General features: G+C 43.0%; 1 protein-coding gene across 1 annotated transcript; it reads left to right on the forward strand.

The window, feature by feature from the left end:
* Positions 1–615: 615 nt before the first annotated feature.
* On the forward strand, positions 616–16,757 carry LOC311114775 (serine/threonine-protein phosphatase 2A catalytic subunit beta isoform-like; the record flags this gene model as incomplete). Its single annotated transcript, XM_084190011.1, has 4 exons — positions 616–820; positions 10,938–11,111; positions 16,026–16,115; positions 16,611–16,757. Coding segments are annotated over exons 1-4 (528 nt in total), but the record flags the coding sequence as incomplete, so codon positions are not given.
* Positions 16,758–16,760: the final 3 nt, after the last annotated feature.

Genomic DNA, 16,760 nt, shown 5'->3' on the forward strand with positions numbered 1-16,760 from the left:
CACTGTTTTGTTGGAGTGCCCTTTGCTACCAACAAATGTTAATTGCAAACCATAAAATGATTGACCTCCTTGAGGATCCATACTTTGCGTTGTAAAGTTTAAGTATTATATGTGCAACAACCAGCTAACACATTTTTTTTTTTTTTTGCTAACACCCACCCAGTTCATTTTTTATTGCAGTCATTCAAATTCATGTGGCGATGTAATGCACCTGGATGTTGTTTGCTTTAGCGAGAGTGCAAGTTTTGCGGATAGATTTACATCAGCGTCACCGTCACATTAAAGAGGGATAGGGCTGCTTCCATTTGGACACACTCGCATTGTCTCCATGGTGATAATGGAGCAGCTTTCATAGCAAATGGTGCGTCGGTCTAGGAAGCTACGGTATCCTTGCAGTCAAAGGAATGAATATAGAACTCATGCTTGCAGCATGCAAGGCAGCTTTTCTATCTAGTGTTTTCATGTAGCGTACAAAGTAAAAAAAAAAAAAAACATATAGGCCTTCTTGTCTTGCAGCCTATTTCATTCACCCTCATGAATACATGTTTAGATGTGGATACACCAGTCACTGATGTTTTCTGTAATCCACTTGTTTTGTTCCCCTCTCCAGGCTAAAGAGATCCTGACCAAGGAGTCCAATGTGCAGGAGGTGCGCTGTCCCGTCACGGTGTGCGGAGATGTGCACGGCCAGTTCCACGACCTCATGGAGCTTTTCAGAATCGGGGGCAAGTCGCCCGACACCAACTACCTGTTCATGGGGGACTACGTAGACCGAGGCTACTACTCGGTGGAAACAGTCTCGCTGCTTGTCGCACTAAAGGCAAGTGAACTCTGAACTTGATGAGTGGGCTGAAACCACAGTATTTCAGTTGCTGATATAAAGTCTGTCTTGCCATCAGGGGTTGGAACTGGTTCAGGGAACAGAACAGAAAACCGGAAAATAACGTCATTTTTCGAGGAACCGAAATAGAACCGGGAACAAAAGTGCTAATGTTCCGGAACAAAACTGTTATTTTAAAAGCATGGGAACCAGTTAATAACGTTATTTTACGTTCCAGGCCAACATTAAGCCAACTCTCTGAAGTTCAGACATTCAAAGTTCCTTCATAGAAGCCGCTCCTCCGTAGGTATAATTATGTGGGCCTAATTCAGATAATGCATGTCATAACAAGATGCCCAACTCTTCAAGCCAAGCCTCCATCTCCACCCTCTCTCGCGCACTACACTTGTCTGTTCAATGCATGTAAATAGCTTGCCCGCTCCATAGCAAGCTGCTCTATCCGCACTGATTGGTGAAATCATTTTGATGTCGAGCGAAATGTCAATTTCAGAGGTTTAAAAAGGAACAGCCTTCAATTGATCACACTGTGCAATCATTAACCATTACTTTTTGGGTTTCGAACTTGTTCAGAACTTTATTTTGCTGGTCGAAACATTGGAATGGGGTCATCAGGAGGGATCAGGCAATGAAGTTGAAGTCCCACCCAGTTGGCTGTCCATGCTAAAACGGCCTTTTGGCAAGGCCGGGCATATGAATAACGGTATTTTATACAAATGCAATAGACCTACCTACTTTCTCCTACTCTTCCCCTTGGTCTAATCTACCTGTTTATTGTCCTCTGTATATTTGTCATGAAGTGATTGCCTCTTTGATGCATTTGAACTAATAAAGGACTTTTAATTGTAAATGACACCAAATCGCTGACTCTCAGTGATATTTTCAATCTAGCCAAATCATTTTCACTTTAACGTCACCAGAACTCGAAATTGTCCACTCATATAGTAAGTTTGTGTAGCAAAATGTTTTAATGAAGCTTGGGAACCACTGGAATTCATACACAAAATGTGGTGTTTGAGCATTGGGAAGAGTACACTAGGGTTGTAGACTGTCCTGACATTGAGCTGTAAAATCCTGGAAATATGGACTTAGTTTATAGGTTTATATACTGAATAAAAATATAAACACAACATGTGAAGTCCCATGTTTCTTGAGCTGAAATAAAAGATACCAGAAATGTTCCATACGCACAAAAAGCTTATTTCTCTCAGATTTTGTACACAAATTTGTTTGCATCCCGGTTAGTGAGCATTTCTCCATTGCCAAAATAATCCACCCACCTGACAGGTGTGGCATATCAAGAAGCTGATTTAAAAAGCATGATCAGTACACAGGTGCACCTTGTGCTGGGGACAATAAAAGGCTACACAACACAATGCCACAGATGTCACAAGTTTTCAGGGAGCGTGTAATTGGCACGCTGACTGCAAGGATGTGCACCAGTGCTATTGCTAGATAATAAAATGTTAATTTCTCTACCATATGCTGCCTCCAACGTCGTTTTAGAGAATTTGGCAGTACGTCCAACCAGCCTGATCAACTCTATAAAAAAACGATGTGTCGCGCTGCATGTGGCAAATGCACCAGATACTAACTGGTTTTCTGATCCACGCCCCTACTTTTTTTTATAGGTATCTGTGACCAACAGATGCATATCTGTATTCCCAGTCATGTGATATCCATAGATTAGGGCCTAATGCATTTTTCAATTGACTAACTCAGTAAAATCTTTGAAATTGTTGCATGTAGCATTTATATTTTTGTTCAGTATAGAATCACCTTTGGCAGCAATTACAGTCTTGCTGGGTAAGTCTAAGAGCTTTGCACACCTGGATTGTACAATATTTGCACATTTATATATATTTTTTTTTTATTCTTCAAGCTCTGTCAAGTTGGTTGTTGATCATTGCTAGACAACCATTTTCAAGCCTTGCCTTAGATTTTCAAGCCGATTTAAGTCAAAACTGTAACTAGGCCACTCAGGAACAGTCTATGTCGTCTTGGTAAGCAACTCAGGTGTATATTTGGCCTTGTGTTTTCGGTTATTGTCCTGCTGAAAGGTGAATTTGTCTCCCAGTGTCTGTTGGAAAGCAGAATGAACCATGTTTTCCTGTGCCTTAGCTCTATTCTGTTTCTTTTTATCCTAAAAAACACCTGTTCAATGCATGTAAATAGCTTGCTTGCTCCATAACAAGCTGCTCTATCCGCACTGATTGGTGAAATAATTTTGATGTCGAGCGAAATGTCAATTTCAGAGGTTTAAAAAGGAACAATTATGAACTATTACTTTTTGGGTTTCGAACTTGTTCAGAACTTTATTTTGCTGGTCGAAACATTTAATGGGAGACTTAGTGGAAAGGGGATACTACAGCTTGGAGACATTCACATACCTGCTAGCCCTTAAAAGCCAAGTGGCCGGACTGCATCACGCTTCTACGAGGAAATCACAAAAGCAGGCAGATCACACAGGTGTACGGCTTTTACATTTACATTTACGTCATTTAGCAGACACTCTTATCCAGAGCGACTTACAAATTGGTGCATTCACCTTATAGCCAGTGGGATAACCACTTTACAATATGTTTTTTTTGGGGGGGGGGGGGGGTTGGGTAAGGGGGGGGTAGAAGGATTACTTTATCCTATCCCAGGTATTCCTTAAAGAGGTGAGGTTTCAAGTGTCTCCGGAAGGTGGTGAGTGACTCCGCTGTCCTGGCGTCGTGAGGGAGCTTGTTCCACCATTGGGGTGCCAGAGCAGCGAACAGTTTTGACTGGGTTGAGCGGGAACTGTGCTTCCGCAGAGGTAGGGGGGCCAGCAGGCCAGAGGTGGATGAATGCAATGCCCTCGTTTGGGTGTAGGGACTGATCAGAGCCTGAAGGTACGGAGGTGCCGTTCCCCTCACAGCTCCGTAGGCAAGCACCATGGTCTTGTAGCAGATGCGAGCTTCAACTGGAAGCCAGTGGAGTGTGCGGAGGAGCGGGGTGACGTGAGAGAACTTGGGAAGGTTGAACACCAGACGGGCTGCGGCATTCTGGATGAGTTGTAGGGGTTTAATGGCACAGGCAGAGAGCCCAGCCAACAGCGAGTTGCAGTAATCCAGACGGGAGATGACAAGTGCCTGGATTAGGACCTGTGCCGCTTCCTGTGTAAAGCAGGGTCGTACTCTCCGAATGTTGTAGCGCATGAACCTACAGGATCGGGTCACCGCCTTGATGTTAGCGGAGAACGACAGGGTGTTGTCCAGGGTCACGCCAATGCTCTTCGCACTCTGGGAGGAGGACACAACGGAGTTGTCAAGCGTGATGGCGAGATCATGGAACGGGCAGTCCTTCCCCGGGAGGAAGAGCAGCTCCGTCTTGCCGAGGTTCAGCTTGAGGTGGTGATCCGTCATCCACACTGATATGTCTGCCAGACATGCAGAGATGCGATTCGCCACCTGGTTATCAGAAGGGGGAAAGGAGAAGATTAGTTGTGTGTCATCAGCGTAGCAATGATAGGAGAGGCCATGTGAGGATATGACAGAGCCAAGTGACTTGGTGTATAGTGAGAATAGGAGAGGGCCTAGAACTGAGCCCTGGGGGACACCAGTGGTGAGAGCACGTGGTGCGGAGACAGATTCTCGCCACGCCACTTGGTAGGAGGGACCGGTCAGGTAGGACGCAATCCAAGAGTGAGCCGCGCCGGAGATGCCCAACTCGGAGAGGGTGGAGAGGAGGATCTGATGGTTCACAGTATCAAAGGCAGCAGACAGGTCTAGAAGGACAAGAGCAGAGGAGAGAGAGTTAGCTTTAGCAGTGCGGAGAGCCTCCGTGACACAGAGAAGAGCAGTCTCAGTTGAATGACCAGTCTTGAAACCTGACTGGTTTGGATCAAGAAGGTCATTCTGAGAGAGATAGCAAGAGAGTTGGCTAAAGACGGCACACTCAAGAGTTTTGGAGAGAAAAGAAAGAAGGGATACTGGTCTGTAGTTGTTGACATCGGAGGGATCGAGTGTAGGTTTTTTGAGAAGGGGTGCAACTCTCGCTCTCTTGAAGACGGAAGGGACATAGCCAGCGGTCAAGGATGAGTTGATGAGCGAGGTGAGGTAAGGGAGAAGGTCACCGGAGATGGTCTGGAGAAGAGAGGAGGGGATAGGGTCAAGCGGGCAGGTTGTTTGGCGGCCTGCCGTCACAAGTCGCAAAATTTCATCTGGAGAGAGAGGGGAGAAAGAAGTCAAAGCATAGGGTAGGGCAGTGTGAGCAGTACCAGCAGTGTCATTTGACTTAACAAACGTCTTTTCAAAATGGTTGACGAAGTCATCCACAGAGAGGGGGGGAGGGGGAGGAGGATTCAGCAGGAGAAGGTGGCAAAGAGCTTCCTAGGATTAGAGGCAGATGCTTGGAATTTAGAGTGGTAGAAAGTGGCTTTAGCAGCAGAAACAGATAAAGAAAATGTAGAGAGGAGGGAGTGAAAAGATGCCAGGTCCGCAGGGAGTCTAGTTTTCCTCCATTTCCGCTCGGCTGCCCGGAGCCCTGTTCTGTGAGCTTGCAATGAGTCGTCAAGCCACGGAGCAGGAGGGGAGGACCGAGCCAGCCGGGAGGATAGGGGACATAGAGAGTCAAAGGATGCAGAAAGGGAGGAGAGGAGGGTTGAGGAGGCAGAATCAGGAGATTGGAGGGAGAAGGATTGAGCAGAGGGAAGAGATGATAGGATGGAAGAGGAGAGAGTAGCGGGAGAGAGAGAGCGAAGGTTGCAACGGCGCATTACCATCTGAGTAGGGGCAGAGTGAGTAGTGTTGGAGAGAGAGAGAGAAAAGGATACAAAGTAGTGGTCGGAGACATGGAGGGGAGTTGCAGTGAGATTAGTAGAAGAACAGCATTTAGTAAAGATGAGGTCAAGCGTTATTGCCTGCCTTGTGAGTAGGGGGGGACGGTGAGAGGGTGAGGTCAAAAGAGGAGAGGAGTGGAAAGAAAGAGGCGGAGAGAAATGAGTCAAAGGTAGACGTAGGGAGGTTGAAGTCACCCAGAACTGTGAGGGGTGAGCCATCCTCAGGAAAGGAACTTATCAAGGCGTCAATCTCATTGATGAACTCTCAAAGGGAACCTGGAGGGTGATAAATGACAAGGATGTTAAGCTTGAATGGGCTAGTGACTGTGACAGCATGGAATTCAAATGAGGAGATAGACCGATGGGTCAGGGGAAAAAGAGAGAATGTCCACTTGGGAGAGTTGAGGATTCCTCTGCCACCACCCCGCTGACCAGATGCTCTCGGGGTATGCGAGAACACATGGTCAGACGAGGAGAGAGCAGTAGGAGTAGCAGTGTTTTCAGTGGTAATCCATGTTTCCGTCAGCGCCAAGAAGTCGAGGGACTGGAGGGTAGCATAGGCTGAGATGATCTCTGCCTTGTTGGCCGCAGAACGGCAGTTCCAGAGGCTGCCGGAGACCTGGAACTCCACGTGGGTGGTGCGTGCAGGGACCACCAGGTTAGAGAGACAGCAGCCACGCGGTGTGAGGCGTTTGTATAGCATGTGCGGAGAGGAGAGAACAGGGATAGACAGAGGCATAGTTGACAGGCTACAGAAAATGGCTACAATAATGCAAAGGAGATCGGAATGAAATGAACTAAACATCTGGGAAAGCGAGAGAGCGGGGCCTCCCTTACTTACGTTTCACTGAAACACCCAAATATAACTCTCCCAACTTCCACCTCAGAAACTATAATTGTTTTAAACTACAGCGGTTCAATATTTTCTAGGAATAGACTTAGTTAGTTTATTCAGCTAGCTAACTTGGTACAGTATTCTTCCGTGAAAACCGTCCAGGGCACCTAGTCATATGACGCTACAGCTAACTAGCATGCCAGACTCCAACAACACGGTTTAGCACCAATACTCGGCCACAACAAACCACCAGTGTGTCAACACGCCAAGCAGATCATTCGTGTCCGTGTCTAACGTTGTGGGTTAGTCCCGACAGCTTGAGCGAGTCCGTCGTCAACTTATTCAGCCAGTTAGTTATCTAGAATAGTTAGTATACTAGCTAGCCATTGCTTTCTGCCAACGAAGAAACCCCTCCTCCCACGGCACGAACACACAGAGAGAGCCAAGCTAACGTTAACTAGTCACCCATGTCCCGAATTCCCTTAAATGACTCTGGCTACCAGTATGTAAAAACAAAACACAAATGTAGGTTATAACTTACCCCTAGCAGCTACTGTTAGCTAGCCAAGTGCAAAGCTAGCCGCTGAATTGACTCAGCCAGTTCGCGTCTGTTCGCTAGGTGGAACAGGTTGAGAGCTTCAAGTTCCTTGGTGTCCACATCACCAACGAACTATCATGGTCCAAACACACCAAGACAGTCGTGAAGAGGGCACGACAAAGCCTATTCCCCCTCAGGAGACTAAAAAGATTTGGCATGGGTCCTCAGATCCTCAAAAAATTCTACAGCTGCACCATCGAGAGCATCCTGACTGGTTGCATCACCGCCTGGTATGGCAACTGCTTGGCCTCTGACCGCAAGGCACTACAGAGGGTAGTGCGTACGGCCCAGTACATCACTGGGGCAAAGCTCCCTGCCATCCAGGACCTCTATACCAGGTGGTGTCAGAGGAAGGCCTTCAAAATTGTCAAAGACTCCAGCCACCCTAGTCATAGACTGTTCTCTCTGCTACCGCACGGCAAGCGGTACCGGAGTGCCAAGTCTAGGTCCAAAAGACTTCTCAACAGCTTCTACCCCCAAGCCATAAGACTCCTGAACAGCTAATCATGGCTACCTGGAATATTTGCACTGCCCCCCCACCCCATCCTTTTTACGCTGCTGCTACTCTGTTAAGTATTTATGCATAGTCACTTTAACTCTACCCACATGTACATATTACCTCAACTACCTCAACTAGCCGGTGCCCCCGCACATTGACTATGCAACGGTACCCCCCTGTATATATAGCCTCCCTACTGTCACTTTATTTTACTGTATATATAGCCTCCCTACTGTCACTTTATTTTACTTCTGCTCTTTTTTTCTCAACACTTTTTTGTTGTTGTTTTATTCTTACTTTTTTTGTTTAAAATACATGCACTGTTGGTTAAGGGCTGTAAGTAAGCATTTCACTGTAATGTCTGCACCTGTTGTAGGGCGGCAGGTAGCTTAGTGGGTAAGAGCGTTGTGCCAGTAACCGAAAGGTCGCTGGTTCTAATCCCCGAGCCAACTAGGTGAAAAATCTGTCGATGTGCCCTTGAGCAAGGCACTTAACCCTAATTGCTTCTGTAAGTCGCTCTGGATAAGAGCGTCTGCTAAATGACTAAAATGTAAATGTAAATGTTGTATTCGGCGCATGTGACCAATACAATTTGATTTGATTTGATTAGGTCGTTCCAGCTATTGTTTAGTAGCTATCCAGGTAGCAACAAGCTAGCTACATTTCAAGCACAGTAGCCACTTACTACCTAACGTTAACGCTTCAGACAATGAGGTTAGAAAAACAGCTGAATGGTAGGCATTATTGTATGTAATTATTGTAGGCAGCTAGCTTGTCGTAATTACAGGTACTCTCAGGCGTGAAACAACTATCCACAGTTGCTACCCGCTAGCTAGTCCAGGTAGTGGGTTAGCTAGCTTTGTGCTTCACCGTGCTCAGCCGAATACAATACTAACCTACAATAATTACATACAACAACCCACGATAACTACCTACAATACCTAACTACAATCTAAATACATAGTTTAAGCTTTACTCGACAAAGCCCAAACTATGTATATAAGCCATATAAGCCAAGCTTACCTCCCGCCAGAGAGCGACACAACCTCACCCGACGACCTCACAGAGGTCATTACATTCTGCCTCCATAGAGATGCACTATAATACTGTTGTTGTATTACATTCTGCCTCCATAGAGATGCACTATAATACTGTTGTATTACATTCTGCCTCCATAGAGATGCACTATAATACTGTTGTTGTATTACATTCTGCCTCCATAGAGATGCACTATAATACTGTTGTTGTATTACATTCTGCCTCCATAGAGATGCACTATAATACTGTTGTTGTATTACATTCTGCCTCCATAGAGATGCACGATAATACTGTTGTATTACATTCTGCCTCCATAGAGATGCACTATAATACTGTTGTTGTATTACATTCTGTCCTCAGAGCACTGAGGTGAGACGCATACCTAATTGCTGGGGGCACATCAACTCTAACGTGCCCTAGTTATTGTGACAGCTAACTTACTGGTTCTAACTAAATGAACAAACAAACAAGTAATCTATAGGTTGACTCACTTGGCTTATTCCTCCTAGTGGCGCAAAGGGCCTCAATGGTCCATCTCCAGCAGACTCTGTTCTGGGCGGTTTTCTTGACCTCATTCCAGGTGGTTCCTGCCTTCTTCGTCTACTCCTCATTTGGCGCGCATGCACAGTGTTACAAACATCCATGCTACTGTCCCGTATTCAGTCTCTAGGCTTCATAAGAAACCAGACAAAGAGCTGTCTGACTCCATCTCAGCGCATTCCATTTCTGGGTTCTTGAGCTACCCTCACTCGCGTATCACGCTTTTCTATCCCCACGGAGGTTATCTGGGTTCCGGCTCTGCTGAGCCCAGGGGTTCCTAAAAGTTTTTGGCCCACGACCCCATTTTGATATCTGAAAATTTGTGCGGCCCCACCCATGTGAAAACAATTATTAACAGCCAATTAACAGCCAATGTTTACTTTTTTATTTGGGGTTATGGCAGTCAATTGAAAAACATTCTAACAGTATTTCTGATTGTCTTCTCAACTCACCATCACATACTTCTAATGTGTGGCAGTCAATTGCAAATTAGTCTGACATAACAGTCCCGTGTAGCTCAGTTGGTAGAGCATGGCGCTTGCAACGCCAGGGTTGTGGGTTCGATTCCCATGGGGGACCAGTATGGAGAAAAAAAAAAATTATGCACTCACTAACTGTAAGTCGCTCTGGATAAGCGCGTCTGCTAAATGACTCAAATGTAAAAATGAATGGAATGAAAAAAAAATATGATTGTGTTCAGAACAAAATAATTTATGTTCCAACCCCTGCTTGCCAAAATAAATGACTGAAAAAGGGATGGGACCCAGATAAAGAAAGGAACCTACAGTATATTTTTGCTCAGCACCAGTTTTTCTTAAACCAGGAACATATCATCCTCGTATGCGTGATCAACCCTGAAGAAAGTCGAGGGGCACTAGTTTATTTTTATTTTATTTATTTTATATAACCTTTATTTAACCAGGTAAGCCAGTTGAGAACAAGTTCTCATTTACAACTGCGACCTGGCCAAGATAAAGCAAAGCAGTGTAATAAAAACAACAACACAGAGTTACATATGGGGTAAACAAAACATAAAGTCAAAAATACAACAGAAAATATATATACAGTGTGTGCAAATGTAGTAAGTTATGGAGGTAAGGCAATAAATAGGCCATAGTGCAAAATAGTTACAATTTCGTATTAACACTGGAATGATAGATGTGCAAAAGATTATGTGCAAATAGAGATACTGGGTTCTACTACCTCAGTAGTACTACCTCAGTGTAGGCTAGCTCTCAAAATGTGTGGGAGCTGGTGGTATTCAGGAGTCAAGGTATGCAAGCCGGAGATACTATGCAAACTGAAGTAGGCCGCATATGTTTTTTTGTGGACTCAATGGATTCCTGGGCTCAGCCAGTAATGCTGACAAGGCACTCACACTGACGAGCTGTAAGTGGGCTAGTTCAGACTCATACCAATGTGTCACTACCCTAACAGCTATTAACATTGTGGGTCGAATTGGGCTCGTCACGTATTTACGAGAGGCCAGCTGTGATGTTCGAGGTCTCTGTGGGACAGCTCACCTAAAGACAACAGATATATACAGTATAACTCTTGGGATAACATATTATTTGTAAATTATAGGCTCTAACAGGATAACTTATTATTTTTCCAAATGTGGCGTAAAGTGCATGATTGTAAATGGTGTTGAAGTAGAAGATAAATCGTTTTGAATACGATGCAGTTTAGTTTTCACATGGTGGCACCGTGCTGCTGTCACATTTTTTGAAAAGGCATTTTTCATCAATCAGAGCTTTTGGAGCTAAACTCTCTCTCGCTCCGCAGGTCCGTTACCCAAAGCGCATCACGATACTGCGGGGGAACCATGAGAGCAGACAGATCACACAGGTGTACGGCTTCTATGATGAGTGCTTGAGGAAGTACGGCAATGCCAATGTGTGGAAATACTTCACAGACCTCTTCGACTATCTCCCCCTGACTGCTCTGGTCGACGAACAGGTAAGCCTACCTGTTTTTGTTTTTTTGGGGGGGGGGTAGATCAGCTTAATATTGCAGATAGATTGTAACTTTTATCAATGTAATTGTCTGCATCACTTCCAATCCCCCATGTTTTTTATATAAATACTCCCCTTTATTACTTTCCAACCCCGCCATCCTTTCCCTACTTGGGGTAAATTAGTGAACAACAATGCCCAGGCCTCTACTTCCAGCCTATACTTACGATCTACACCTTATGGACACAGTCAATTTTACAATAATTATATATATTTATTTTTTATTTATTTTTTGCTCCTGAACTTCTTCTACTCTCAACCTCTCTGATCATTTTCATGATGTCCATCCGGTTTGCTTCTATATGCCATATCTTTCTAACTGTGCTCTTTCCCAAAAGCTCCCAACATACAACCTACAGTGGGGAAAAAAAGTATTTAGTCAGCCACCAATTGTGCAAGTTCTCCCACTTAAAAAGATGAGAGAGGCCTGTAATTTTCATCATAGGTACACTCAACTATGACAGACAAATTGAGATTTTTTTTTCTCCAGAAAATCACATTGTAGGATTTTTTATGAATTTATTTGCAAATTATGGTGGAAAATAAGTATTTGGTCACCTACAAACAAGCAAGATTTCTGGCTCTCACAGACCTGTAACTTCTTCTTTAAGAGGCTCCTCTGTCCTCCACTCGTTACCTGTATTAATGGCACCTGTTTGAACTTGTTATCAGTATAAAAGACACCTGTCCACAACCTCAAACAGTCACACTCCAAACTTCACTATGGCCAAGACCAAAGAGCTGTCAAAGGACACCAGAAACAAAATTGTAGACCTGCACCAGGCTGGGAAGACTGAATCTGCAATAGGTAAGCAGCTTGGTTTGAAGAAATCAACTGTGGGAGCAATTATTAGGAAATGGAAGACATACAAGACCACTGATAATCTCCCTCGATCTGGGGCTCCACGCAAGATCTCACCCCGTGGGGTCAAAATGATCACAAGAACGGTGAGCAAAAATCCCAGAACCACACGGGGGGACCTAGTGAATGACCTGCAGAGAGCTGGGACCAAAGTAACAAAGCCTACCATCAGTAACACACTACGCCGCCAGGGACTCAAATCCTGCAGTGGCAGACGTGTCCCCCTGCTTAAGCTAGTACATGTCCAGGCCTGTCTGAAGTTTGCTAGAGTGCATTTGGATGATCCAGAAGAGGATTGGGAGAATGTCATATGGTCAGATGAAACCAAAATATAACTTTTTGGTAAAAACTCAACTCGTCGTGTTTGGAGGACAAAGAATGCTGAGTTGCATCCAAAGAACACCATACCTATTGAGGGACCAGGACGACTGATCCGTGTAAAGGAAAGAATGAATGGGGCCATGTATCGTGAGATTTTGAGTGAAAACCTCCTTCCATCAGCAAGGGCATTGAAGATGAAACGTGGCTGGGTCTTTCAGCATGACAATGATCCCAAACACAGCGCCCGGGCAACGAAGGAGTGGCTTCGTAAGAAGCATTTCAAGGTCCTGGAGTGGCCTAGCCAGTCTCCAGATCTCAACCCCATAGAAAATCTTTGGAGGGAGTTGAAAGTCCGTGTTGCCCAGCGACAGCCCCAAAACATCACTGCTCTAGAGGAGATCTGCATGGAGGAATGGGCCAAAATACCAGCAACAGTGTGTGAAAACCTTGTGAAGACTTACAGAAAACGTTTGACCTGTGTCATTACCTACAAAGGGTATATAACAAAGTATTGAGAAACTTATGTTATTGACCAAATACTTATTTTCCACCATAATTTGCAAATAAATTCATTAGAAATCCTACAATGTGATTTTCTGGATTTTTTTTTTTTAATTTTGTCTGTCATAGTTGACGTGTACATATGATGGAAATTACAGGCCTCTCATCTTTTTAAGTGGGAGAACTTGCACAATTGGTGGCTGACTAAATACTTTTTTTCCCCACTGTATATACTTATTATGGACACAGTATGCTTACATTATTAGTTATCTTGTTATTATTTGTTGTTATTTGTTATTAGTCCCATCCTTCAACTCCATTCAATACCTCCCATCTATCTCTTAACACCATCCATATAGGATTTCTATTTGCCATATATATTTCAACCGTACTGTGATGTTTTACAAAAGTTCTGAACCTTTCTATTCTCATTGCTTCTACAGATTGTGAATTAAAAATAAACATTTTTGCTAAAAGTATTATTATATTATTGATCGATTGACTATGACTTTTCAGATCACCCAGTAATGCTATCTGCAAGGTTAGCTCCAGGTAAATATTGCAATCCTTTAGCCATTCCTGGACCTGTGTCCAAAAACAAGCTACAAAATGGACAGAACCAAAACAAATGATCTAATGATTCTGTCTCTTCACAGCAAAATCTGCAGAGCTGGGAAGATTGTATCCCCCATATAAATAACATTCTATTGGTAGCAATAATTTTATATAATAATTTAAATTGAAGGATTCTAATTTTTGAATCCGGTGTCGGTTTGCGTGTCAGTTCATAAACACTATGCCATGGAATCGGTACGTCAAAAATCTCTTCACAACTATTTTGCAATCTATATGGGACGGCTGTCAATCCTTTGGTCCTTAAGTGAAACTGATATACTTTTTTATTTATCACAGTTTTCCTTAACCAATTATGTTATTTAATGCAAGGCCGACAGACAAGTTCCTTACTTTCTCCCCCTTCCACTTGCCTCTTCCACTTTTGTGGTAAGGCTGCAATTATTTGGTTGTAATTTTGGGTAGAGCAGACATTTCCATACGTTTTTGTTAGCTGCATGTGCGACATAACTCCACCAGTCCTACCGATGATATCATTTACGAAGATTATACCTTTTTTAAACATTCTGTCAAAAAATAAAGGTTTTTTGACAATTAGTATATTTGAATTTAACCATAAAATTTGTTGCATTATTTGTTCTGTCGTTTCTGGAGGATTAAATTGAAATTGCAACCAACTTTCTATGGCTTGTTTTAGAAATAGTGATATTTGGGAGATGATTTCCTTTTCAAATAACTGAAAATGAGTTGTTGTAATCTGAATAAAGGGAAAAAGGCCTTTCTTGAACATTGGGTGAGACAATTTTACTAATTTGCTTGAGAACCAGTTCGGATTTAAGTATAACTTTTGTATGACTGAAGCTTTTAGTGATAGGTCTAATGCTTTAATATTTAATAATTTCTGTCCTCCGAATTCATATTAATTATATAAATAGGCCCTTTTAATTTTGTCTGGCTTGCCGTTCCAAATAAAATTGAATATTTTTTTTCTCATATAATTTAAAAAACTGTTTGCTAGGCATAGGCAAGACCATAAGCAAATAGGTAAACTGGGATAATACTAAAGAGTTAATCAGGGTGATTTTTCCACAAATTGACAGGTATTTTCCTTTCCATGGTAGTAAGATCTTATCTATTTTTGCTAACTTTCTATTAAAATTGATTGAAGTGAGATCATTTATTTCCTTTGGGATATGTATTCCGAGTATATCCACATCACCATCACACCATTTTATTGGTAAACTACATGGTAATGTAACATTTTAATTTTTTAGTGATCCAATACGTAATATAGTACATTTGTCATAATTTGGTTGTAATCCAGAGAGGTTAGAAGATTTATCTAGATCCTCTATGAGGCTGTGGAGGGATTCTAGTTGTGGATTTAAAAGAAAACATGAATCATCAGCGTACAATGACACCTTTGTTTTTAAGCCCTGGATTTCTAATCCTCTGATATTATTATTATTGGATCTGATTTTAATAGCTAACATCTCGATGGCCACAATAAATAGATATGCTGATAGTGGACAACCTTGTTTCACTCCTTTTGACAGTTTAAAACTTTCAGAGAAATAGCCATTATTTACTATTTTACACCTAGGGTTACTATACATGATTTTGACCTATTTTATAAGAGATTCTCCTAAATTGAAATGCTCCAGGCATTTACATATAAACCCCAGTCGTACTTTATCAGAAGTCTGCTATGAATAGCAGGCCTGGTTTCCCATATTTTCCATAGTGTTCTATTGTTTCCAATATTTGCCTTATATTATCTCCAATGTATCTTCCATGTAAAAAACCTGTCTGATTTAGAATGAATAATATCCGACAATACCTTTTTTAATCTATGCGCTATACATTTTGCTAGAATTTTTGCATCACAACACTGAAGTGTAAGGGGCCTCCAATTTTTTTAAATGGACTGGATCTTTATATTTTCCACTTGTATCCTGTTTCAGTAATAATGAGATCAGACCTTCTTCTTGAGTGTCAGATAATCTACCATTTACATAGGAGTGGTTAAAACATGCTAATAACGGTCCTCTTAGTATATCATTAAAGGTTTGGTATACCTCGACTGGTATGCCATCCAACCCTGGATTTTTCCCAGACTTAGTCTTTAATTGTATCCAGAAGTTCCTCCTCTGTAATTTCACCTTCACATGAGTCTTTCTGTATGGCTGTTAATTTGACATTATCAATAGAAAAAACATCTCTACAATTAGCTTCAGTTAGAGGAGATGGAGGCAACTGAAAAGAAAACATATGCTTAAAGTACTTTGTTTCCTCCTTCAAAATATCATTTGGTGAATCATGGGTGACTCCGTCAATTGTAACCAGTTTCATTAAGTTCTTTTTGGTAGCATTCCTATGTTGAAGATTAAAAAAGAATTTTGTGCATTTTTCCACATATTCCATCCAGTTTGCTTTATTTTTATAATATATTACACTTGATCTTTCTTGAATAAGTTTCTCAATTTCTCCAAGCCTACCTGTGTTTGTGATTTACATGTAGGCAGCAACCCTCTTATCCAAAGTGACTTGTCTCACGTAAGTGTAAATCACGTCTATACTCTCTGTCCTCCTATGCTGTAGATTTTCTGCCTGCACGGTGGCCTCTCCCCCTCGATAGACACACTGGATCACATCCGGGCCCTGGATCGCCTGCAGGAAGTTCCACACGAGGTCAGTGCTGCCTGACAGAGGACCTAACTAGTCATCCCTGTCAACCATACAGACAGTGGGGGTAGGATACTAGCTAGCTGTCAGCACCGAGATGCTATGAGGTCGACCGCATGAGGTGGTGTTGACCTACCACAGTGTTAGAGCCAAGCCCCGGGTTGTGTTCAGTAGGCACCAAACGGAGTAAAATGGGGAGAACGTAACTGAACTTGTCCAATGAAATGCTCCTTTTCATTTTGCTACGGTGTGCCATAATGAACATGATCCTGGTCTCTTTTCGAGCGGTAGGCTATTCAGGTTGTCACCCTTCCAATGCATCATTGTCAATGAGGGCTGCAGTCTTATGACAATTAGGACTATTCCCCTCCTTTGCAATCCTACTGCCCATAGAATTACATATTTCATAGGATCTCTGTGTTCAAGCCGTCCTAAATAAGGTCATAATCCCTATGCAGCAATTTATTGAGGGCTGTTTTTCTTATGTCGTGTGTGTTTCAGGGGCCCATGTGTGACCTGCTGTGGTCAGACCCAGATGACCGCGGGGGCTGGGGCATCTCCCCCCGAGGTGCTGGCTACACCTTTGGGCAGGACATCTCGGAAACCTTCAACCATGCCAACGGTCTTACCCTTGTGTCCCGCGCCCACCAA

Source organism: Coregonus lavaretus (genome assembly GCF_964263955.1).
Source record: "Coregonus lavaretus genome assembly, contig: HAP1_SCAFFOLD_9155, whole genome shotgun sequence".
NCBI lineage: Eukaryota > Metazoa > Chordata > Actinopteri > Salmoniformes > Salmonidae > Coregonus > Coregonus lavaretus.